General features: G+C 49.1%; 1 protein-coding gene across 5 annotated transcripts in view; it reads left to right on the top strand.

Annotated features, from left to right (window-relative positions):
• uimc1 (ubiquitin interaction motif containing 1) overlaps nt 1-24,732 on the top strand; it is a 54,319-nt gene that overhangs the window by 5,430 nt on the left and 24,157 nt on the right. For 4 of the 5 annotated variants that reach the window (XM_084326855.1, XM_084326857.1, XM_084326854.1 and 1 more), the window contains exons 3-5: nt 65-137; nt 11,888-12,006; nt 23,579-23,899. In XM_084326855.1, the coding sequence (XP_084182981.1) occupies nt 65-137; nt 11,888-12,006; nt 23,579-23,899 (513 nt within the window). The remainder of the gene's footprint in view (nt 1-64; nt 138-11,887; nt 12,007-23,578; nt 23,900-24,732) is intronic. The other variant, XM_084326858.1, reaches the window with a different exon arrangement.

The raw sequence follows: 24,732 nt of genomic DNA, 5'->3' as shown, positions 1-24,732 counted from the left end.
AGCAATGTGCTGATTTAGTTGTCAGTGCATCGCTACAGACTCACCCTTTCTTCTTTTCTTTCAGGAAGAGCTCGTGTCATTTATAAGTTTAAGGGAGAAACAAAGGAGGGAGAAGCAAACAAAAGCAAGATCTAAAGGTATCAAATGTGACAATGAAAGACTTAAATGGGGACTACTGGTATACCCAATTTTAGAATGTATACATGTTGTTCTGAAGGATCAGATTAAACCGAATATATATATTTATTTATATATATATATTTAATTGTATTTGTATATCCCCTGATATCCCTTGTATATTCCTTGTACAATATGCATTGAATATCCCTTCTAGTCTACTGAACATCCCATAATAGTCTCCATTCTACCATTGGACGAGACCTTGGTGCCAGGTCGCCATACCCCTCAGACCAGGTTCAATCGTACCGCTCAACATGTATGGACAAGTCCTAGTTACGCGTAGGAATATGTCTACCGCACCACTAATGGTACTATTTGTTCATAGTGCGTATATATACTGCGCTATTAAAGTAGAGCTTTCTTTTAGTCCAGTTCCTTACCCTCCAACAGAGTGACAGACGCAAAAGCCTCCCCGCGAACCACGTGTGGGCAGTAAGGCCAATTCGGCCCCGTATCGGCATTGAGACATCGTGTATATTAATATTTGAATAGTCATATTTGGCACTATATCGTCGAGTTGGACGTATTCTATTAAGCTAATAATAGTCTATTCATATGTAGTGCCTCGTGCGGTAAGAGTTCTATAGTAATTAGCACCCCCATCGTTTCGGGCATCAGCTGGACGCTTATCCAGGGTGGTTGACCCCACGTGAAGCTGCACCCGAGGAGCTCCAGGCCAAAGAGCGAGTGGACCTGTATATTGGATTATTCTACCGACGACGGCTAGCCTTCCCCGGCTTGGATTATGCTTTGAGTACTTTGATTATTCTATGGATAAAGGCCAACACTGCGGTGTGTTGGAAATACCCCCCCCGGAGAGGACGACAGGTGAGAAGACGCTCTACACGACGAGGTCGCCTCACGTCTCTCCATCGTGGACCGGAGGACGCCGGCCACAGAGAGTCCAACTGCTTTCATCTGTGGATCGAGGATCGCTGGGCACCGGGTCGCACGACTGTGGGCTCTCCCAGGATACCCTCGGCCAGACGGGATACAGCCAGACTCTACCCCCCCCCCTCCAGCTGTCCTACAAGCAGTCGGAACCTTCCCCTAGTGTATCCAGCTATATAATCATTCAAGTATCATTGCTATTGTTCCCTAAATATTCCAGGTTGTATATTTGCTTCCTGCGCAATCAGAGATTGGACATTCGATATTGATCTACCTACGAATACTCATTTGCCATAAAAGTGCATACTATTTCAAATCATAAATGTAATTAAGTGATCGTTGTACATACCTTTTGCTATGTATTATTATTAAACGCAGACTTTCGACTTGGTACATTTGTGTTGGATCCGTTTCATCAGGTGGGAGTGTTTATCATAATTATTTATACCTAGTACTGGGTGGCCAGAGTCTAAAGTACAAGAGGTAGTGGTAGTAAGTATCATATCTAACAATACAGTCAGGGAATTGTACCCCTCAGTTACAATTGGTCCTTCGAGCCGGAGGGTAATCAGTGTAATATTAATATAGTGTTATTAATATTAAAATGGCCTATGATGAACACTCCACGAAACGATCCTCCTAACCAACAACGCCCGCGGCGCAAACGACAGCTCCCTCAGTACCTAGAGGCTTACGCTGTCAGTCAACAACCTAGTCTTCTACCAACAGTAAACGCGGTAAAACTAGAAAGTAAAATTATGTCTAACCCTAACGACCAGGCTACCCCGACCATAGAGGCCCCTATGGGTTCTAACGTAACTGACCCAGCTCACGGTGGGGAGCAGGGGGAACCAGACATGACTTTACACCCCGCCAATACCGAAGAAGTAGTCCCCGACGAGTCCCGGGAGGAAGACAACACTACCGAGAGAGAACTCGGCACGGAAGAAGATGAGGAGAGCACCGTGGAGATAGAGCTCCAAGACTCCGCACGGAGTACCCCAAGGGACGGCTCCCCTATACAACCGTCTTCTCCCAGCGAGGCAGAGAGGACACTACAGCAGGCATTCCTCGTCAGCCTGAAAGCCTCTACTGAACGCGATAGACTCCAGGGTGAACGCGATCGATTGCAGATACAGCAACGGAGCGAAGAAGAGCACATACGCCTGGAAATAAGACGCATTCAGATGGAAGAGAATATGGCAAGAGACCGGGCCGACGCCCAGCGCGCCGCCACCGGTGCCCAAAGAGAATCGGATCTCACCAAGCGCGAAGCCGAGCGCGACAGAGCACAAGCGCAACTAATAGAACAGCTGATCAGAAGGACAACACCCCCTCCCTCCACCAGAGGCTCCAGGAACTCGTCTAGACATCACTCCAGGGCGGCATCCCCTAGCCGAGTAAGCGACCCTGAACTTGACCAACAGACGAGGTTTATACCCCCCGCAGACCCCCTTCCCCAACCGGTCCAAGCGAGACCCAGCCACCGGGAAGGAGCAGCATACACTGCGGAGAGGCTAAATCAAAGACTACAAGCCCTGGATGACCTAACGGAAGACGAAGAGGAAGAGGAGGAGAACCACGCCCGACGACAGCACAGTACTCTACCGGACCAGGAGGTCCAGTACAGCCCAGGCTATACCCCCGCGGAGCTGCGCTACAGACCCCCGACGCTATTCACGGGTGAGCACGACGCACGACCCGCACCGAGGAACAGCACCTGGACCAGCGGGCCATGGTACACAGCCGGTACCAGCCCACGCCAAGGAGCAGGAGGAGACTCGCCTAGGAGGCCTCTCCCCCAACGCTCGCCGATGTATCAACAATCCGCGTCATACATTGGCACACCTATGGTACCAGACTTCACCCAGGAGAACCGGGCCCAGTATACGGAGCTCCGCATGTGTCTGGAGACAATGTTGGTGGATGTCATTGATGAACGCCATAAATACGCGATACTACTGAAGCATTTAAAGGTACCCCGCGCGCACAACATAGCGCTCGCCTACGCCACTTCCACGACCCCATACACCGCAGCGCTGGTAGCGTTGGACCAGAGATATGGACGTATATGGGATTACGTGATCCAGGAGATCAGGCACATCGACCGCCTACCCCCAGCAACAGACAATCGAGCACTGGACGACCTGTCCATCAGAGTGCAGTCCCTAGTAGGGATGCTGGGAGCGCAGAGGGAAAAGGGTAGGCATGAACTATACGCCAACTCAAATGTAGAGAGGATCTTGGAGAAGCTACCGCCCGCCCGACAGGAGCGCTTTAGGCGGCAGAGAGACCACCGAGACCCTAATGGCCCCGAACCGAACCTCCTCGATCTAGCCGACTTCCTGGCGAGAGAAGTCAGCAGCTTACGGCTAGATACATTCGGACGGAGCACCCCTGGCTCCAGAGAAGGAACCAGGAGACTAAATGATGGAAGAAGATCGGTGACTGTCATGCACCAATCGGAGTCCGTGCCAAGCAGTAGGAGCCACAGTACCCCCTCAAGAAAGGAGAAGTGGAAGATAGTGTGCCCCTACTGTGAGAAAGAACACTGGCTGTCACAATGTGACTCATTCCCCAAGATGAATGCGGAGGAAGCGAGTCAATGGATAAAGTCCAACAGACGCTGTTTTCGCTGTGCGCGATCACACATGGCAGCCGAATGCCGCTTAAAGAAAAGGTGCAGTCGGTGCGATGGAGCCCATCTGGACATACTCCACGACAGTAACAGACGGCGGCCTCCACCCGCACCATCAAGCAGCAAAGCAAGCGTCATGTACATCGACCCCGCCAGCAGCAGCGGAGCCAGAGTGCTCTTAAAGGTAGTCCGTGTGACATTGAGCTACCAGAATAAAGTCATGGACACTTACGCCGTCCTTGATGACGGGTCAGAGAAGACCCTTCTGCTCGCGTCCGCTGCGGCCCAGCTAGGGCTGCGGGGGAGCGAAAACCAAATGACAATTCGGACAATAAGAAGAGATTTGAAAACGATAAAGGGCGAGAATGTCTCATTCTCTATCGCAGCAAGCGGCCAGCCCGAGCGACGGTACAGGATTACAGACGCTTTCACCAGCCAAGAAATAGGACTCTCGCGGTACACATACCCCGTAGCCAAGCTGATGGAGAAATATGTACATCTACGCAAGCTACCGATCCCACTCATAGACGGTGCTACCCCGACACTGTTGATAGGCTCCGACCATGCAGACCTCATTGTCCCGATAGACCGGGTTCATACCGGACCCAGAGGCTGTCCTGCAGCAGTCGAGACCCGCCTAGGATGGACTCTCCATGGCCCACTCGCCAAATCTCTCAACCGAACCACAGCCACTAGCTGTCTCCACTCCCGAGTCACAGAGGGAGACACCGCACTCCTGCAGCATGTAGAGAGGCTATGGACCTTAGAACAAATGCCCTTTAAGAACGAAAAGAAAGACATTCGCTCTAAAGACGACATCTACGCCATTAACCTCCTCGAGACGGGAACAAAGAGAGTCCCAGTCAGCGGCGTGTTGAGATACGCCACGCCACTCCTGCGGCGGGAAGGGATGCCTACCTTTCACGCAAAGAAAGACGCCACAGAGCGGTACCTACTAAACACAGAGCGGCGCTTAGCCAAGGACCCCGCCCAAGAAAGTGTATACCGCGCTGAGATTGAGAAGCTCATCACAGCGGGACACGTCACAAAGATTGACATTAAAGAGGCCGACCAGACGACTGAATCGTGGTACGTGCCCCACCACAAGGTTCATCACAACGGCAAAGACCGTATCGTGTTTAACTGCAGCTACCAGATCGGATCCCAAAATCTGAATAAAGAGCTATTGCCCGGTCCTACACTCGGCCCCTCCCTACTAGGCGTACTACTCCGCTTCCGCCAGGACAAGGTGGCTATCAGCGGGGATATCAAAAGGATGTTCCTGCAGGTGAGATTAGTAGAGGAGGACAAGCCCCTGTTGCGGTTCCTATGGAGAGAGAGGCCAGGAGATGAGCACCCAGCCATCTACCAATGGGAAGTCCTCCCTTTCGGAACTACATGCAGCCCATGCTGTGCTACATTTGCACTACAGAGACATGTCGCAGAGGACCCAGCAGCGGACGAAGAGGTCCGACACAGTGTGAAGAACAGCTTCTACGTAGATAACTGTCTACAAAGCGTTTCGACCCAGGAAGAAGCCGAGGCTCTCCTACTTAAACTCCGCGCCTCTCTGATCAAAGGCGGCTTTGATCTCAGGCAGTGGGCCAGCAGCGATCCGCACGTACTGCGCAGCCTCTCCTCCGCGGACAAGGCAGCGAGCAGCGAGACCTGGATGGCCACAATCCCAGGAGAAGCCCAAGAGATGACACTAGGACTAGTGTGGCGCTTCAAAACAGATTCGCTCCACTATAGACACAAACCCCTGACCACGGAGCAGGGAAGGTCGACGGCAATACCGACCACCAGACGGAGTGTGTACAGAACACTCGCCCGACAATATGACCCGTTAGGATGTATACTACCGTACACCACCAGGGCAAAGATGATTGTACGAGCATTGTGGGACAAGGACCAGGGCTGGGACGACCCCATTCCCGCACACCTTGCATCCACCTGGAGAGAGTGGGAGATGGAACTCCACTCACTCCCAGGCGTTAATATACGCCGAAGCTACTTCCCACCCACGGTGAGGCCAGAGACATGTAAAATGGATCTACACGTCTTCAGTGACGCCTCCGAGGTCGCCTACGGATCAGTAGCCTACTTGCGGGCCCAAGAAGAGGGGGGAGAGATCTACACAGCATTCATCCTCGCCCGCTCGAGAATAGCCCCACGCAAGCAACAGTCTATCCCACGTCTAGAGCTCTGCGCAGCCCTCGCAGGAGCGCATCTAGCCACGCTCATCCAACGTGAGCTCACCATTCCGGTGCATAGAACAATCCTGTGGTCAGATTCCACGACAGTACTCGCCTGGATCAAATCGGATTCATGCAAATACAAAGTCTTCGTGGGAGTCAGAGTCACTGAGATTCAAGAGTTAACTGGAGAGTTAACCGGAGAAGCAAACTGGCGCTATGTTGATACAAAACACAACCCAGCTGACGTCATCACCCGGGGAATGTCCCTAGATGACTTAACCCGTCATAACATCTACAGTGACGGACCAGCATTCCTCAAGCTCCCGGAAGGAGATTGGCCCACGCCCACCCCGAGGGAAGCAAGTGACCAGGAGGCTGAGAATAAGAAACCCATGTTCTGTGGATTGAGCACTGTTGTCTCCGCAGACCCCAACATAGACGATTGCATTACCATAGAGAGTGCGCAGCAACGGACATTCCTGCGGCACCACCCAGAGATTAAGTCCCCCGCTGATATGTCAGCAGCTGACTACGAGGAAGCAGAACTGCTTCTACTGCAACGAGCCCAGAGAGACTCGTTCCCCGATGAACTAGACTGTCTACAGGGAGGAAAGCCCGTCCCATCAGACAGCAGATTGATTCATCTGGCCCCCGAGAGTGACACACATACCCTCATCAGAGTGGGTGGTCGCCTGCGGAGAGCCCCCAATTTACCGGATGACATTAAGTACCCGATCGTATTGAACAGCCGACACAAGGTCACAGAGCTGATTATAAAGAAATACGACGAGGATGTACACCACGCAGGAGCAGAGAGAGTCTTCGCGGAAATCAGACGTCGTTACTGGATACTTCAAGGAAGAGAGGCGGTGCGACGCTTCCAGCGAACCTGTCTAGACTGCCGAAAGTGGCGCGCGCAGCCCAGCATACCACGGATGGCTGACCTACCTCCATGTCGCCTCCGACTCGGCGACAAGCCATTCCACTCAACAGGCATGGACTGTTTTGGCCCGCTGCACATAAAGAAAGGAAGAGGCACCGAGAAGCGGTGGGGTATTGTATTCAAATGCATGACCACCAGAGCGATACATATCGAGCTCCTTCCGACCATGAGCGCAGACTCATTCCTTATGGCCTTCCGAAGATTCACATCACAGAAAGGAAAACCGTCTACATTATTGTCCGATCACGGGACAAACTTCAAAGGCGGAGAAAGAGAGCTGAGGGAGAGCTTCCAAGCTATGGGCCCAGAACTTAAGACCCACCTCGCTCCAGCCCAGATTGACTTCCAATTCAACCCCCCAAACGCACCCCACTTCGGTGGAACTTGGGAACGAGAAGTACGTTCTATAAAGACAGCCCTGTACGCAGTACTTGGGGCCCAGACTGTGGCGGAAGAAGTCCTAATGACAGTCCTCACGGAGATTGAGGGAGTATTGAACTCAAAGCCCCTCGGTTACGTCTCCAGTGATGTAGCAGATGTCGACCCAGTCACCCCCAACACCCTCCTGATGGGGCGGCTAGATCCCGCGTTACCCCAGACAATGTACCGGCCTGAAGAAGCGAACGGCCGACGAATGTGGAGGTACAGCCAAGTATTAGCCGACAAGTTTTGGAGCAGTTTCCTACTGCACTACCTACCGTCTCTACAGACCCGCCAGAAGTGGGTAAAAGAGAGAGACAATTTGACGGAAGGAACAGTCGTCATGATTATTGACCAGTCACTACCCAGAGCTATGTGGCCGGCTGGCCGCGTAAGCAAAGTGATCACCGGTGCCGATGGCAAGGTCCGAGCAGCTGAAGTACTCGTCCAGGGGCGCATTTACACCCGTCCTGTGGCGAGGCTCATAGAACTGCCCCGACTCCCAGACACAATCGATGATGACCATGACCCTATGACTTTGTGAGTTGACTGACCCTTACAGCGAACCCTTGAGTGGTAGACAGTGCGGTTAATCTGTCTCTGCTTAACTAATTGGGTTGGGACCAATTAGGGGGCGGCTGTTCTGAAGGATCAGATTAAACCGAATATATATATTTATTTATATATATATATTTAATTGTATTTGTATATCCCCTGATATCCCTTGTATATTCCTTGTACAATATGCATTGAATATCCCTTCTAGTCTACTGAACATCCCATAATAGTCTCCATTCTACCATTGGACGAGACCTTGGTGCCAGGTCGCCATACCCCTCAGACCAGGTTCAATCGTACCGCTCAACATGTATGGACAAGTCCTAGTTCCGCGTAGGAATATGTCTACCGCACCACTAATGGTACTATTTGTTCATAGTGCGTATATATACTGCGCTATTAAAGTAGAGCTTTCTTTTAGTCCAGTTCCTTACCCTCCAACAGAGTGACAGACGCAAAAGCCTCCCCGCGAACCACGTGTGGGCAGTAAGGCCAATTCGGCCCCGTATCGGCATTGAGACATCGTGTATATTAATATTTGAATAGTCATATTTGGCACTATATCGTCGAGTTGGACGTATTCTATTAAGCTAATAATAGTCTATTCATATGTAGTGCCTCGTGCGGTAAGAGTTCTATAGTAATCAGCACCCCCATCGTTTCGGGCATCAGCTGGACGCTTATCCAGGGTGGTTGACCCCACGTGAAGCTGCACCCGAGGAGCTCCAGGCCAAAGAGCGAGTGGACCTGTATATTGGATTATTCTACCGACGACGGCTAGCCTTCCCCGGCTTGGATTATGCTTTGAGTACTTTGATTATTCTATGGATAAAGGCCAACACTGCGGTGTGTTGGAAATACCCCCCCCCCGGAGAGGACGACAGGTGAGAAGACGCTCTACACGACGAGGTCGCCTCACGTCTCTCCATCGTGGACCGGAGGACGCCGGCCACAGAGAGTCCAACTGCTTTCATCTGTGGATCGAGGATCGCTGGGCACCGGGTCGCACGACTGTGGGCTCTCCCAGGATACCCTCGGCCAGACGGGATACAGCCAGACTCTACCCCCCCCCCCTCCAGCTGTCCTACAAGCAGTCGGAACCTTCCCCTAGTGTATCCAGCTATATAATCATTCAAGTATCATTGCTATTGTTCCCTAAATATTCCAGGTTGTATATTTGCTTCCTGCGCAATCAGAGATTGGACATTCGATATTGATCTACCTACGAATACTCATTTGCCATAAAAGTGCATACTATTTCAAATCATAAATGTAATTAAGTGATCGTTGTACATACCTTTTGCTATGTATTATTATTAAACGCAGACTTTCGACTTGGTACATTTGTGTTGGATCCGTTTCATCAGGTGGGAGTGTTTATCATAATTATTTATACCTAGTACTGGGTGGCCAGAGTCTAAAGTACAAGAGGTAGTGGTAGTAAGTATCATATCTAACAATACAGTCAGGGAATTGTACCCCTCAGTTACACATGTTATTCCTATGGTCTTAAAGGAACACGCCAACATTTTGGGAAATTAGCTTACCGTCTTCTCCAGAGAGAGACAAGAAGATAGATACCAGCTTTCTCTCTGTGCGCTCAGTAGAAAGCTATCTGGCTGCATGTTAGCCTAGCTTAGCACAATGAATGGAAGCGGACATGGCCGGTTAGCCTAGGCATTGTCCAACTAACACCTCTCTCAAAGGCTAACCGATCATGTCCGCTTCCATTCATTGGAGCCCCTGTTCTTAAAGAAATATAGATTTTTCTTTTAAATCCTAACCCAATTCCTAACCCATCTTAACACTTTGAGTGCCAGCTATTAGACGAAGCTGTCTGTAGCGAGGCCACTACTAGATAGATAGGGAACGGTCACCTTGTTTGTAGAGCTATAATGGAGCTATAACTATATTCTATATTATAGCTATGGATACAATACTATGGCCCTATCACCTATCTATCGTTCAATATGTGAAAAATAATAAATTTTTCCATCCATATGTTCCCGTGTTATACCGTGGTGAATACAAGTATGGTTTTAGAGCGGTCTAGGGTAATTCATGAAATGCTGAGTTAGAGCCCTATACGTCCATTCCACTATAGACGTTGCCTTTTCTTGCCTGTATACGCTATTATCCCGAAATCAAATCTATATCATAGGTATTATGTTCCATCATGAATGCATGAAAGGGGGGGGGGGGGGGGTTGTTTCTGATTATTCTATTGTCGGTAACGGTATTCGCATTGAACACTAGAAACGCTTATCAGCCCGATCGGTGTAAAAGCATTGCAAGATCAAGCAAAAATGTACATCAGATCATTCTTACCTGTGATCGGGAGTATTCCAAAAATAATATTCCAATTGTTTGATCGCCATCTGGTACATCCAATGCCCATTTGGCCCACGGCATAATCCACCACAACATATGGATCAGGGTTATTTGACGCGCTTCGATGGAACCGGCAGAACGGCTGCCCTCGCCCGACAAGGAAACATGAAACCGGAGAAGTTTGGCCGTCCCACAGAGAAGGATACAAGGTTGCAAAGGGTGTTCGATACCGCCATCTAGCGGGATGCGGCCGGTATTGCACCTTGGGGACCTCAGACTCATTCCATATGGTACAACAGGCTCCCTGGGTGGATAATGAATACAAATATAAAAAAAAAGGATTAACTACCCAGAAACGACTTTAATCGTTTTTGGCACCCAAAGTGTTAAAGGGATAGTTCGGATTTTTGGACATTAAGTTGTATGAAATACTTGCCAGTAGAGTAATGGATGCAAAGCTATTGGTACTGGTAAGTGATAGACAGGCTGCAAACGGCATAAACTGGATCACAAAACCATAAACGTTTGAATCCACACCACAACATGCAGGCAAAGGGTTACCCATTTCCAAAACAAAACCACGGTCCTCCAGCATTTCAGATTCTGATATCACTTGGCACCATTTTTTTTCTAGAAGAAAGCCAGTGTAATATCAGCCCATTACCTGTGAACAGGCACCAGCACGTAGTAATACACTGGCTTTCTTCTAGAAAAAAAAATTGTGCCAAGTGATATCAGAATCTGAAATGCTGGAGGACCATGGTTTTGTGTTGGAAAGGGTAACCCTTTTTCTGCTTGTTGTGGTGTGGATTGAAGGTTCCCTCCACTGAAACATGCTATTTTCTACAGTTAACTTCTCTTGGAAGCATGACTTTGACTATACAGATTGTGTAAAGCTAAGAAGTGTTGTGTTTGGGTGAAATACATTTGTTGGCGAACCGTTTGGTGGAAAAAGAGAAAGTGAAGTGGCTTGTTGGGGAAGACGTAAAAGGGGCATTCCCAATGAAGGTTATTGAACATTTCTGGTGGGAAAAACCATACAGAACAATTTGTTATTCAATATACAACATTTTTAAAGTGTTAAAAACGCACGTGGAGGGGAACTTTCAAACATTTTGGGTTCGAGACCCTGTTTGCTTTCCGGTTCGCTCGCAACCTGGCCAGAACTCCGACCACGGGACTCTGTGGCAAACTGGCTGATGTACACAAATCTGTCAGAAATACTGACACACAAGGGCGGTCAGGTGGCGTAGCGGAGATTGCGCTCGTCACCAATGCAAGAGACTGCGGTCTCGACTCCCGGAGTCAGCATTGCCTTGGGTTGGGCTGATCGCTATACTAACTTGTTTGGCTGGGTTAGGGGGAGGGAAGCCGTGGGTGGGAAACTGGTCTGGGCGCTTGCTCAGCGGAGGCAGGACTTGATGAAGGCAGCGTGCCCTCCCACGCGTTACACTTCATCAATGAGAGCCCTCGCTGCCAGGTGAGAAGAGAGCCACTGGCTGTCGCCGCACGTGTCGGAGGAAGCGTGCGGATACTTCAGGGTTCCCTTGTACCGACCAGTGGGAGAACATGCGCACAACAACCAGGTAGGGGAGGGGGGGAATTGGCACAACGACTAAATTGGGATGGGGAGAAAACAGAACAATCTGAGAGAGGGATACAAAAAAAAAATACTGACACATGAGGAATTTCTCTTGTCCTTCATTGACTTTCTCTGTGGCTTCTCAGAGATGACCGAGGAGGAGATGATGGACCTGGCCCTGCAGCTGAGCACACAGGAGGCCAACACTGCTGCCCTCAGACTACACCAGGAGGAGGAGGACATTAAGAAAGCCATAGAGCAAAGTGTGAGTATGGAACAGTGAATAGAAATGGGGCAGAATCAACCCAGAAAGAGTAAGGTAATTGTCTGCATCCTCTAGCCGGAAAGGTTTGTTCATTGTTCGTATTTGATCTCAGGACATTCTTGGACACAAACAACCGGTGATTGTAATGTAATGGCAGGTAATTGTCATTAAATAAACGACAACTGTGGTCAATGAGCTGTGGCTATGTAACATTATTATGAGAATACTATGAATAGACGGTTTCAATTTGACAACATAAACGTGGGTCCAAGCTGTTCCCTAGCAAGTTGCAACACGATTCTATTGAAACTGATTTGATTGTGAAAAATTATATTCGATTGTGGGGGAAAAAACAGCCCCCAGCTGTCTTCCTCTCGAATTCTCACCTGAAACTGTATATAACTTCTTTACAATAAATCCAAAACATTTGTATTACTCATAACCTGGTAATGTATGTAAATGTTTTGAATGATGAGCAAACAGCATTTCATATTCAGCGGAGCAAACTGGCCAGCATATTGAAAAACCTCCCATTTCAAGGCATTATTGAGCAAAAGCTGAACTATTTAACAGACTATGACCACTTAATAACAGTTTCATACAGGCTAAAACACTGAGAAGCACACCTTTAATATAAATATGCGCCTCCACAGTAACTTTTTGGAACAGAAAACTCACAAACTCGCTCACAAATGCTTTGTGTGTCTTGAAGATAACACAGATATAAATTTTTATCCACAAACCATACATCTTTATTTAACTATCAAGTGGGAAAAGGCCAGCTTTGAAACATCAAGCCCTGTTTGGAAATACTGTACTTCCCATTTTGATCACTAGATGGCAAACTTGTGGAGCCATTATTTTTGTAGTGTTTTGGGAGTTCTACCGTCAAGAATGTAAGTAGCCTACTTTTTTATTATTTGTTTATTATGGCATTTTATTGTAAATCATCCCTCAGGGTAAAACCTTTTTGTTTAGTTTCATTTCTAGGAATTGTGTGCCTTAATCTTATTTAAATAATATTACAAACGTATATATAAGCTATATACAGTAGGTCTACTGAATAGATATTGAATAATTAATAGAGACGGAAGCATCATGCAGATCCCCAATGGACTGATTACTATGTCAAGGAAAATATATTGTTCCATGTTTATCACACCTTGCTCGGAGGTACGTTGTGTATGAATGTCCGTTCTATATACCGTGAACTTTCATTAATTTGATCTCTGGGTCCAAATTGATTCTCTCCTCACTAATTGAGAGAGGGAGTGGGAATGCATTATTCTATATGTATGCTGGTGTAGGAATGTTTATCTTAAAGGTAATTTATTATGTTTAAATAAATATTACCTATCGTTAGCCTCATAGCATAATTGCCTGTCATTTTTCAAGACTTTCGGAAAAGAAGAAAAAAAGAATTTTGGCACAAGCCACACGACTGAGTTAGGCAGAAAGTGATTTGTAACATAACAAGGTTCTGATTGGCTGAGGACACAGCCACTAAGCCAGAGTGGTGCAGCAGTGTGAGGAGAGTAGAGTTAGGCAGAAATATCAATTTGGCCTAAAAATTACTTAGGCAATTATGCTATGAGGCTAACGCTATTGTAACTGAGGGGTACAATTCCCTGACTGTATTGATAAGTATGGTATCATTAAACCACTACCGCTTTATGTACTTTAATTACTGGCCATACAGTACATGATATATAAATATGATGAACACTTCCCACAATGAATCGGTTCCACACAAAGTGGTAATTAAGTATTTATTGCAGCAAAAGGTACATAATATACTTCTCTATTTTACTTTGGATGCGCTTATAAGGCAAAGGAATGTGCGTAGGCAAATCAATAATGAATGTCCATTCTCTGGTTACGCAGGAGGTAATTATACAACCTGAATCTTAGGGAATTATATCTATGGTACACTAGTAATATATAGCGGGAGATACTGGAAGGGTCCCCCCGGTTGTAAGCCAGCAGGGGTAGAGGATCTGTCGGTAGTAGAGAGTCTGGTCAACGATGACTAAGGAGACTCCAAGTACAGGAGACGGTGCAATAGTCTCTTGATCCACAGACGAATACAGCTGTTCTCCGTAGACTGTAGCTCCACAGTGAAGAAAGCTAGCCGGCCTCAGGCTCTCTGAGGCGCAGACTCGACGTGGCTCCTCACAGGGTAAATCCCACACGTGTAGGCGTCGGCGATTCTCCGCTCCATAAATCACAGGACCAAAGCAAATATAATCCAGCCGCAAAGGGCTATGTAGTCGTCGGGTAGATTAATCCAGTGTACATGTCCACACGGTTCTCGTCTAGGTCTCCTCGGGTGAAAGCGCCATGAAAGCAGCCCAGCCTGGATAAGCACTCTAGCTGGTACGAGGAAGCGTTGGTGATGCTGGTCACTGTAGAACTTTAGCCGCACGATACACTATACACAAATAGACTATTACTGACTTAATAGAAATATGTCGCACTCGACGGTATAGCGCCAAACTCTGACAATTCAGTTATTAATTCGCACGCGGTCTCAATGCTCTATTTGGGGCCAAACAGGCCATACTTCACCGCACGGAGTATCGTGGGTGAGGCTTCAACTTATTGGGTAACTCTACTTCTGTATTCACCTGCGCCATATTTATATGCACGGCGAACAATCTAGTGCCAACCTCATTTCTGTCTCGTATTCCTGGGCAAGGCCGGGCATGTACAGACATGTCTTGACGGTAGCCTTGAACCTGACTCTGGAGGCATGGCCCTGGTGCCTGTGGACCGCTGTCCAATAGGAGAACGAAACATCATGGCTAGGCTAAAGGGATATTCCGTGTATATGTACAAGGAATATACAAGGGATATCAAACGATATACAAATACTATGCAATATATATCAATCAATAAATATATATATTCGGTTTAATCTGATCCTTTGTAACAGCCGCCTCCTAATTAGTCCCACCTAATTAGCTAAACAGAGGCAGATTAACCGCACTGTCCACTACTCAATGTCTGTTGTGAGGGGTCGGGCAGTTCACAAAGTCATGGGGTCATGGTCGTCATCGATAGTATCGGGGAGCCTTGGCAGTTCTATTAGCCTCGCCACGGGTCGGGTGTAGATCCGTCCTTGGACGAGCACTTCGGCTGCTCGGACCTTTCCGTCGGCACCGGTGATCACTTTGCTTACGCGGCCAGCCGGCCACATAGCTCGGGGTAGTGACTGGTCGATAATCATGACGACTGTTCCTTCTGTCAAATTGTCTCTCTCTTTCACCCATTTCTGGCGGGTCTGTAGAGACGGTAGATAGTGGTGTAGGAAGCTGTTCCAAAACTTGTCAGCCAATACTTGACTGTACCTCCACATTCTTCGGCCGTTCGCTTCTTCAGGCCTGTACATTGTCTGTGGTAGCGCGGGGTCCAGCCGCCCCATCAAGAGTGTGTTGGGGGTGACTGGGTCGACATCTGCTACATCACTTGAGACGTAACCGAGGGGCTTTGAGTTCAATACTCCCTCGATCTCCGTGAGGGCTGTCATTAGGACTTCTTCCGCCACGGTCTGGGCCCCAAGCACGGCGTACAGGGCTGTCTTTATTGAACGTACTTCTCGTTCCCAAGTTCCACCGAAGTGAGGTGCGTTCGGGGGATTAAACTGGAAGTCAATCTGGGATGGAGCGAGGTGGGTCTTAAGTTCTGGGCCCATAGCTTGGAAGCTCTCTCTCAGCTCTCTTTCTCCGCCTTTGAAGTTTGTCCCGTGATCAGACAATACTATAGACGGTTTGCCTTTCCGCGATGTGAATCTTCGGAAGGCCATAAGGAATGAGTCTGTGCTCATGGTTGGAAGGAGTTCTATATGCATCGCTCGGGTGGTCATGCATTTGAATACAATACCCCACCGCTTCTCGGTTCCTCTTCCTTTCTTTATATACAGCGGGCCGAGACAGTCCATACCGGTGGAGTGAAAAGGCTTGTCGCCGAGTCGGAGGCGACAGGGAGATAGGTCAGCCATCCGGGGTATACTGGGCTGCGCTCGCCACTTACGACAGTCTAGACAGGTTCGCTGGAAGCGCCGCACTGCTTCTCTCCCTTGCAGTATCCAATAACGACGTCTGATCTCCGCGAAGACTCTCTCTGCCCCGGCATGATGCACATCCTCATCGTATTTCTTTATGATCAGCTCTGTGACCTTGTGTCGGCTGTTTAAGACTATCGGGTACTTGACGTCATCCGGTAAGTCTGGAGCTCTCCGCAGACGACCACCCACTCTGATGAGACCATGGGCGTCGCTCTCGGGGGCTAGGTGGAGCAGTCTGCTGTCTGATGGGACGGGCTTTGCTCCCTGTAGACAGTCTAGCTCATCGGGGAACGAGTCTCTCTGGGCTCGTTGTAGGAGAAGAAGTTCTGCTTCTTCGTAGTCAGCTGCTGTAATGTCAGTAGTGAGCTGAACCTCTGGGTGGTGCCACAGGAATGTCTTTAGCTGCGCACTCTCTAGGGTGAGGCAATCGTCTATGTCGGGGTCTGTGGAGACAAGTGTGTTCAATCCACAGAACATAGATTTCTTGTTTTCGGCCTCCTCTTTACTCGCTTCCCGTGGGGTGGGTGTAGGCCACTCTTCTTCCGGGAGCTTGAGGAACTCTGGCCCGTCACTGTATAGGTTGTGACGGGTGAGGTCATCCAGGGACATTCCCCGGGTGATGACGTCAGCTGGGTTGTGTTTTGTGTCCACATACCTCCAGCTTGCTACTTCTGTTAAATCTTGAATCTCTGTGACTCTGACTCCCACGAAGACCTTGTATCTGCACGAGTCAGACCGGATCCATGTGAGTACTGTCGTGGAGTCTGACCACAAGATTGTTCTTTGCACCGGAATGGTGAGTTCACGTTGGATTAACGTGGCGAGTTGCGCTCCTGCTAGGGCTGCGCAGAGCTCTAGACGCGGGATAGATTGTTGCTTTCGTGGGGCTATTCTTGAGCGAGCCAGGATGAAAGCAGTATGTATTTCTCCTCCCTCCTCTCGGGCACGCAAGTAGGCCACCGAACTGTAGGCTACTTCGGAGGCGTCGCTGAAGACGTGCAGGTCCATCTGGCACGTCTCCGGCCTCACTGTGGGTGGGAAGTAGCTGCAGCGTATGTTGACACCTGGGAGTGAGCTGAGTTCCGTCTCCCACTCTCTCCATGTGGATGCAAGGTGTTCGGGTATGGGGTTGTCCCAGCCCTGGTCCTTGTCCCATAACGCTCTTACAATCATCTTTGCCCTGGTGGTGTAAGGTAGAATACATCCCAACGGGTCATATTGTCTGGCGAGTGTTCTGTATACACTCCGTCTGGTGGTCGGTAGTGCAGTCGACCTTCCCTGCTCCTTGGTCAGGGGTGTGTGTTTATAATGGAGCGAGTCTGTTTTGAAGCGCCAGACTAGTCCTAATGTCATTTCTTGGGCTTCTCCTGGGATGGTCGCCATCCAGGTCTCGCTGCTTGCTGCCTTGTCCTCGGGGGAGAGGCTGCGCAATACTTGCGGGTCGCTGCTGGCCCACTGCCTGAGATCAAAGCCGCCTTTGATCAGGGAGGCGCGGAGCTTGAGTAGAAGGGCCTCGGCTTCTTCTGGCGTCGAGAAGCTTTGCAGACAGTTGTCCACGTAGAAACTATTTCCTACACTTTGTCGGACCTCTTCATCAGCTGCTGGGTCCTCTGCGACGTGCTTTTGCAGTGCAAACGTAGCACAGCATGGGCTGCATGTGGTTCCGAAAGGGAGGACTTCCCATTGATAGATGGCTGGTTGCTCATCCCCGATCCTCTCTCTCCATAGGAACCGCAGCAGGGGCTTGTCCTCCTCCACTAGTCTCACCTGCAGGAACATCCCTTTGATGTCGCCGCTGATGGCCACCTTGTCTTGGCGGAAACGTAGTAACACGCCTAGTAGAGAGGGGCCGAGTGTTGGGCCGGGCAAGAGCTCTTTATTCAGATTTTGTGATCCGATCTGGTAGCTGCAGTTGAACACAATACGATCCTTGCCGTTGTGGTGGACTTTGTGGTGCGGCACGTACCATGATTCGGTTGTCTGATCGGCCTCTTTAATGTCAATTTTCTTTATGTGTCCCGCTGTGATTAGCTTGTTAATCTCAGCGCGGTACACCGTCTCTTGAGCTCCGTCGCTTCTTTTGGGGCGTGGAAGGTAGGCATACCCTCTCGCCTCAGGAGTGGAGTTGCGTATCTCATCACTCCGTTGACTTTGACTCTCTTTGTCCCCTGCTCGAGGAGGGCTATAGCGTAAATGTCTTCCTTGGAACGAATGTCTTTCTTTTCGTTCTTAAAGGGCATTGTCTCTAGTGTCCATAGCTTCTCGACATGCTGTAGGAGGGTGGTGTCTTCTTCTGTCACTCTGGAGTGGAGGCAGCTAGTGGCTGCTGTTCGGTTAAGAGACTTAGCGAGGGGGCCTTGTAATGTCCATCCTAGGCGGGTCTCGACTGCTGCAGGACAGCCTCTGGGCCCTGTGTGGACCCGGTCAATCGGGACGATGAGGTCTGCATGGTCGGAGCCTATCAGCAGGGTCGGGGTGGCACCGTCTATGAGCGGTATAGGTAGTTGACGCAGGTGCACATATTTATCCATCAGCTTGGCGATGGGGTAGGTGTACTGCGACAGGCCTATGTCTTGGCTGGTGAAAGCGTTAGTGATCCTATACCGTCTCTCTGGCTGCCCGCTTGCTGCGATAGTGAAGGAGACATTCTCGCCCTTTATCGTCTTTAGATCTCTTCTTATTGTCCGAATCGTCATCTGGTTTTCGCTCCCCCGCAGCCCCAGCTGGGCCGCAGCGGACGCGAGGAGAAGGGTCTTCTCTGACCCGTCGTCAAGGACGGCGTAAGTGTCCATGACCTTATCTTGGTAACTCAGTGTTACGCGGACCACCTTTAAGAGCACCCGGGCGCCCCCGCTGCTGGCGGGGTCAATGTACATAACACTTGCCTTTGTGCTGCTTGAGGGTGCAGGCTTTCTTCTGTTACTGTCGTGTAGGACATCTAGGTGGGCTCCGTCACACCGATTACACCTCTTCTTTAAGCGGCAATCGGCTGCCATGTGACTGCGCGCACATCGGTAACAGCGTCGGTTGGACTTTATCCATTGACTCACCTCGTCGGCGGTCATCTTCTTGAACGTGTCACATTGTGACAACCAGTGTTCCTTTTCGCAGTACGGGCACACCATCTTCCACTTCTCTTTCATCGAGGGGGTACTGTGGTTCTTGCTGCTCGGTACTGATTCTGATTGGTGCATGACGGTCACCAATTTTCGGCCATCGTTTGCTCTCCTAGGTCCCTCTCTGGAGCTTGGGGTGCTCCGCATGAACGTATCCAACCGTAGGCTGTTGACTTCTCTCGCCAGGAAGTCGGCTAGGTCTAGGAGGGATGGCTCGGGACCGTTAGGATCACGGTGGTCTCTTTGCCGCCTGAAGCGCTCTTGTCGGGCGGGCGGAAGCTTCTCTAAAATCCTCTCGACATTAGAGTTCGCGTACAGTTCGTGCATACCCTTTTCTCTTTGCGCCCCCAGCATCCCTACCAGGGATTGTACCTTGATAGACAGGTCATCTAGTGAGCGATTGTCTGTGGCTGGGGGTAGGCGGTCAATATGCCTTATCTCTTGTATTACGTAGTCCCATATGCGTCCATATCTTTGGTCGAGTGCTGCTAGAGCCGTTGTGTATGGGGTAGTAGAGGTGGCATAGGCCAGCGCTATATTGTGCGCTCGGGGCACCTTGAGGTGCTTCAGTAGGATAGCATACTTGTACGGTTCATCAGCTACATCGGACATCATTGTCTCTAAGCACATTCGTACAGACGCAGCGCTCAAAAATCAAACCAATTCTGCTGCTTGTCTGCTGCTTGTTGCTGCTTGTGTGCCACTTAAGTCTACTCAGGTGTTAATTTTCCGGGGGTGTTGGCTGGGGGAACAAAGGGAGAGTAGTTAACTTAAGTGCTTCCCCAGGGAGGGGGTCGGGGGCTACTGCCCACAGACCCCCAAAATAATTTTTATATGAGCAGTCTGACTTGGGGTACTGACCATATATTAGTGTTGCAATGCATGATAAGTAAACAGTGAAAAAAGCTAAGAAATCTGATGGGGCTGGGACATTTGGGACGAATAAAAATTTAAGATGAAAATCTGCCCAGCCTGTGGGAGGAAGTGGAGGTGTGAAATCTGGCCCGGTCAAGAACAATAGAGGAGTGGTAGAGAGTGGTAGAGAGGCATGAGAGGTTTGAGTTTTGAGTGCTGTATCTGTAGCTCCGTGTACTGTGCTCTGTTCTCGTGGGTGAAGTCCGGAAACGTCGGTGTGCCAATGTATGATGCCATGGATGGCTGGCACATCGGTGAGCGTTGGAAGAGAGGCCTCCTAGGCGAGTCTCCTCTTACGCCTCTTGGTGGGCTGGTACCTGCTGGGTACCATGGCCCGCGTATCCAGGTGCTGTTCCTCGGGGCTGGTCGTGCGTCAAGCTCACCCGTGAATTGAGTCGGGGGTCTGTAGCGCAGAGCCGCGGGGGTAGAGCCTGGGCTGTACTGGACCTCCTGGTCCTGTGGAGTACTGTGCTGCTGTCGGGCTTGACTCTCCTCCTCTCCCTCTTCTTCTTCCTCTGGCAGGTCCTCTAGATCCTGTAGTCGTCTATTTAGCCTCTCCGCGGTGTAGACCGTTTCTTCCTTGTAGCTGGGTCTCACTTGGACCGGTCGGGGAAGGGGTTCGGAGGGGGGTATAGGCTCTCTCTGGTGGTCGGGCTCAGGGTCGCTTGATCGGGTAGGGGAGGGTGCCCTTGACCCTTGTCTTGACGAGGCCCTGGAACCCCGTGCGGAGGGAGGGGGTGTTGCCCTGGTGATCAGCTGCTCCATTATCTGCGCTTGTAATCGGTCGCGCTCGGCTTCGCGCTTGGTGAGAGCGAGGTCGCGCTCTGCTTCTCTTTGGGCACCGGCAGCGGCGCGCTGGGCTTCGGCGGCGGCGCGCTGGGCTTCGGCCCGGTCCCTTACCATATTCTCTTCCGTCTGAAGGCGTCTAATCTCTAGACGTATACGATCTTCGTCGCTCCGTTGCTGCGCCTGAAGGCGTTCTCTTTCCATGGAAGAATGTTCGCGCTCACTAAGCGTCTGTGCTTGGAGTCGATCTCGCTCTGTTGAGGCTGCTAGGCTGGCGAGGAATGCCTGTGCCAGCATCTTGTCCGCCTCGCTGGGGGAAGACGCTGGTTGAGGTGATCCGCTCCTGGCAGTACTCGTTGGAGATCTGTTCTCCTGTGGCGAGTCCTGGAGATCCATCTCCGGGGTGCTCTCCTCTTCTTGTAGCGGGTAGAGTTCCATCCCTGGAGAGCTGTCTTTATCCTGGAGCTCTCCGGGGACTACTTCTTCGGTCTTGGCGGGGGGTAAAGTCATGTCGGGTCCCTCCTGGTCCCTACCGTGAGCTTGGTCAGTTACGTTAGAACCCACTAGGGCCTCTATTGGCGGGGTAGCCTGGTCGATAGGGTCGGACATAATTTTACTATCTACTTTTTCCGCGTTTACCGCCTGTAGAAAGCTAGGTAGTATATTGGCAACGTAATCCTCTAAGTACTGAGGTGTCTGCCGTCTACGCTGCGGGCGATCTACTTTAGGAGAACCGTTTTGTGGAGTGTTCATCATAGGCCATGTCAATATTAATACCACTATATTAATATTACACTAGTTACCCTCCGGCTCGAAGGACCAATTGTAACTGAGGGGTACAATTCCCTGACTGTATTGATAAGTATGGTATCATTAAACCACTACCGCTTTATGTACTTTAATTACTGGCCATACAGTACATGATATATAAATATGATGAACACTTCCCACAATGAATCGGTTCCACACAAAGTGGTAATTAAGTATTTATTGCAGCAAAAGGTACATAATATACTTCTCTATTTTACTTTGGATGCGCTTATAAGGCAAAGGAATGTGCGTAGGCAAATCAATAATGAATGTCCATTCTCTGGTTACGCAGGAGGTAATTATACAACCTGAATCTTAGGGAATTATATCTATGGTACACTAGTAATATATAGCGGGAGATACTGGAAGGGTCCTCCCGGTTGTAAGCCAGCAGGGGTAGAGGATCTGTCGGTAGTAGAGAGTCTGGTCAACGATGACTAAGGAGACTCCAAGTACAGGAGACGGTGCAATAGTCTCTTGATCCACAGACGAATACAGCTGTTCTCCGTAGACTGTAGCTCCACAGTGAAGAAAGCTAGCCGGCCTCAGGCTCTCTGAGGCGCAGACTCGACGTGGCTCCTCACAGGGTAAATCCCACACGTGTAGGCGTCGGCGATTCTCCGCTCCATAAATCACAGGACCAAAGCAAATATAATCCAGCCGCAAAGGGCTATGTAGTCGTCGGGTAGATTAATCCAGTGTACATGTCCACACGGTTCTCGTCTAGGTCTCCTCGGGTGAAAGCGCCATGAAAGCAGCCCAGCCTGGATAAGCACTCTAGCTGGTACGAGGAAGCGTTGGTGATGCTGGTCACTGTAGAACTTTAGCCGCACGATACACTATACACAAATAGACTATTACTGACTTAATAGAAATATGTCGCACTCGACGGTATAGCGCCAAACTCTGACAATTCAGTTATGAATTCGCACGCGGTCTCAATGCTCTATTTGGGGCCAAACAGGCCATACTTCACCGCACGGAGTATCGTGGGTGAGGCTTCAACTTATTGGGTAACTCTACTTCTGTATTCACCTGCGCCATATTTATATGCACGGCGAACAATCTAGTGCCAACCTCATTTCTGTCTCGTATTCCTGGGCAAGGCCGGGCATGTACAGACATGTCTTGACGGTAGCCTTGAACCTGACTCTGGAGGCATGGCCCTGGCGCCTGTGGACCGCTGTCCAATAGGAGAACGAAACATCATGGTCCGTACTAGGCTAAAGGGATATTCCGTGTATATGTACAAGGAATATACAAGGGATATCAAACGATATACAAATACTATGCAATATATATCAATCAATAAATATATATGTTCGGTTTAATCTGATCCTTTGTAACAGCCATACTAGTTATGTGTCCCGTTATATTGCTTTGCCCTCTTGTGGACATAATGTGCAATAATGGATATTTGAATGGTTCAAACCTATGTGTTTCTTTATTCTTTATTGTTTCTTTATTTGTTTATTTGCTTATAGCAGCGTTTCCTATGTGCTAATAATATGCTAATAATGCTAATAATAAACATCAATCCTATAGTTGTGTTTTTTGGGACATTGTTCTGTATAAAAAATTCATTTCTTACTTCCCCTTTTCTCTAGCAGTGGTGGTAATGTTCTTGCCCAGCACCATTTACATTTAGTCATTTAGCTGACACTTTTATCCAAATCGACTTACAAGTTCTGTACAACAAGACAGCAGGAAAGGTACAACTCTATCAGCTGAGTAACAATGTTCATCAAAGTGTTGAGTGCTACAGTGTAGGTTAGTTTATTAGGACAAGTGCATGACAGTAAGGTTAGTCAGGGTTAGAGTTTTTTACCACCAGGTTTAGAAAGAGTATGCAGTATAAACGTATTTTCCTCCCCCGTAGATGTTTAGCCAGACGCCCTCCCAAAGTCAAAGCCCGCCAATGGACTCGGACACCAGCACGCTGCCCTCCAGACGGAAACTGTCCTACCTGGACCTGACGGGGGCGTCCGCCAGGGAGGAGGGCACCGCGGGAGGGAGCAGCGGCGTGGAGCCGGGCCTCAGGGGAGCAGGGGAGCAGCAGGATGACGTGAAGAGGAGGGGCAGAAGGAAAGAGGGAAGCCCCCTGCCGGAGATGCCTGACCTCTCTCAGACCCAGATGGTCTACACTCAGGCGTCGCCCATCAGCTCACACTCTGCCTCGGTGCCTTCGCGGTCCACGCAGGTTAGTGGCGGAGAGCTGCTGCCTTGTGTTGTGACTAGTAGGGTTGGGTACCGTTCACATTTGAACCGGTACCTGTACCAGTTCCTGGAATTCGGTATCAGTACCCAACGGTACTTTTTTTCTGTACTTAACACTCTCTGTTAACAAAGACTCTCTGTACTTAACAAAGAAATAATAAATAAATAATAAGTCCAAACTTCTCAATATCAACATTGTTATTTATTTAGAACATTTAGCTATTTATTGTAACACCACACAAAATAAATCACATGATGTTTAAATATCAACATTATCTGGCCATCCTCAGTAAATAATGATCAAACTCCTCTGACCTCGTCTGGTCTTTCCAAAGACCCAAGAGACGTGACAGTAATATATTTATGGAAAAGGCGTCCTCTTGTCTAGTAATATTACACTCTTATACTAAACATGTAAAGGTACAGAAATCTGCTACCAATTGATCTAGTGTGAATCAGTACTCTGTAGTACTGATGTAATTTGATCGGTACCCTTAAAAGTACAGAGTTCGGTACCCAACCCTAGTGACTATTATGGGCCCTGATTGGCCAGCCAGCTATCGTTATCGGCAGATTTTCTGTATGAAATCTGGGAATTCCGATCATGCTTTCTAGATGCCGATTGCAAAAAAAAACGATTGATGAGGCAAAAAAGAAAACGTGAGCCAATTCTCAGCGGAGTTGGTTTCATTGTCACATGCTAACTAACCTAAAACAAAGTGTCTGAGACAGATGTAACAAATGCCGTCTGCAATGTAAACTGACCTATAATACTTCTATACCAGCTGCTATAACGGAGAAAAACAAATATATATA

The sequence above is a fragment of the Notolepis coatsorum genome, assembly GCF_963971535.1.
Source record: "Notolepis coatsorum genome assembly, chromosome: 13".
NCBI classification, from domain to species: domain Eukaryota; kingdom Metazoa; phylum Chordata; class Actinopteri; order Aulopiformes; family Paralepididae; genus Notolepis; species Notolepis coatsorum.
Note: the sequence above shows the minus strand (reverse complement) of the source record. Positions and strands in the feature narration are given on the sequence as shown.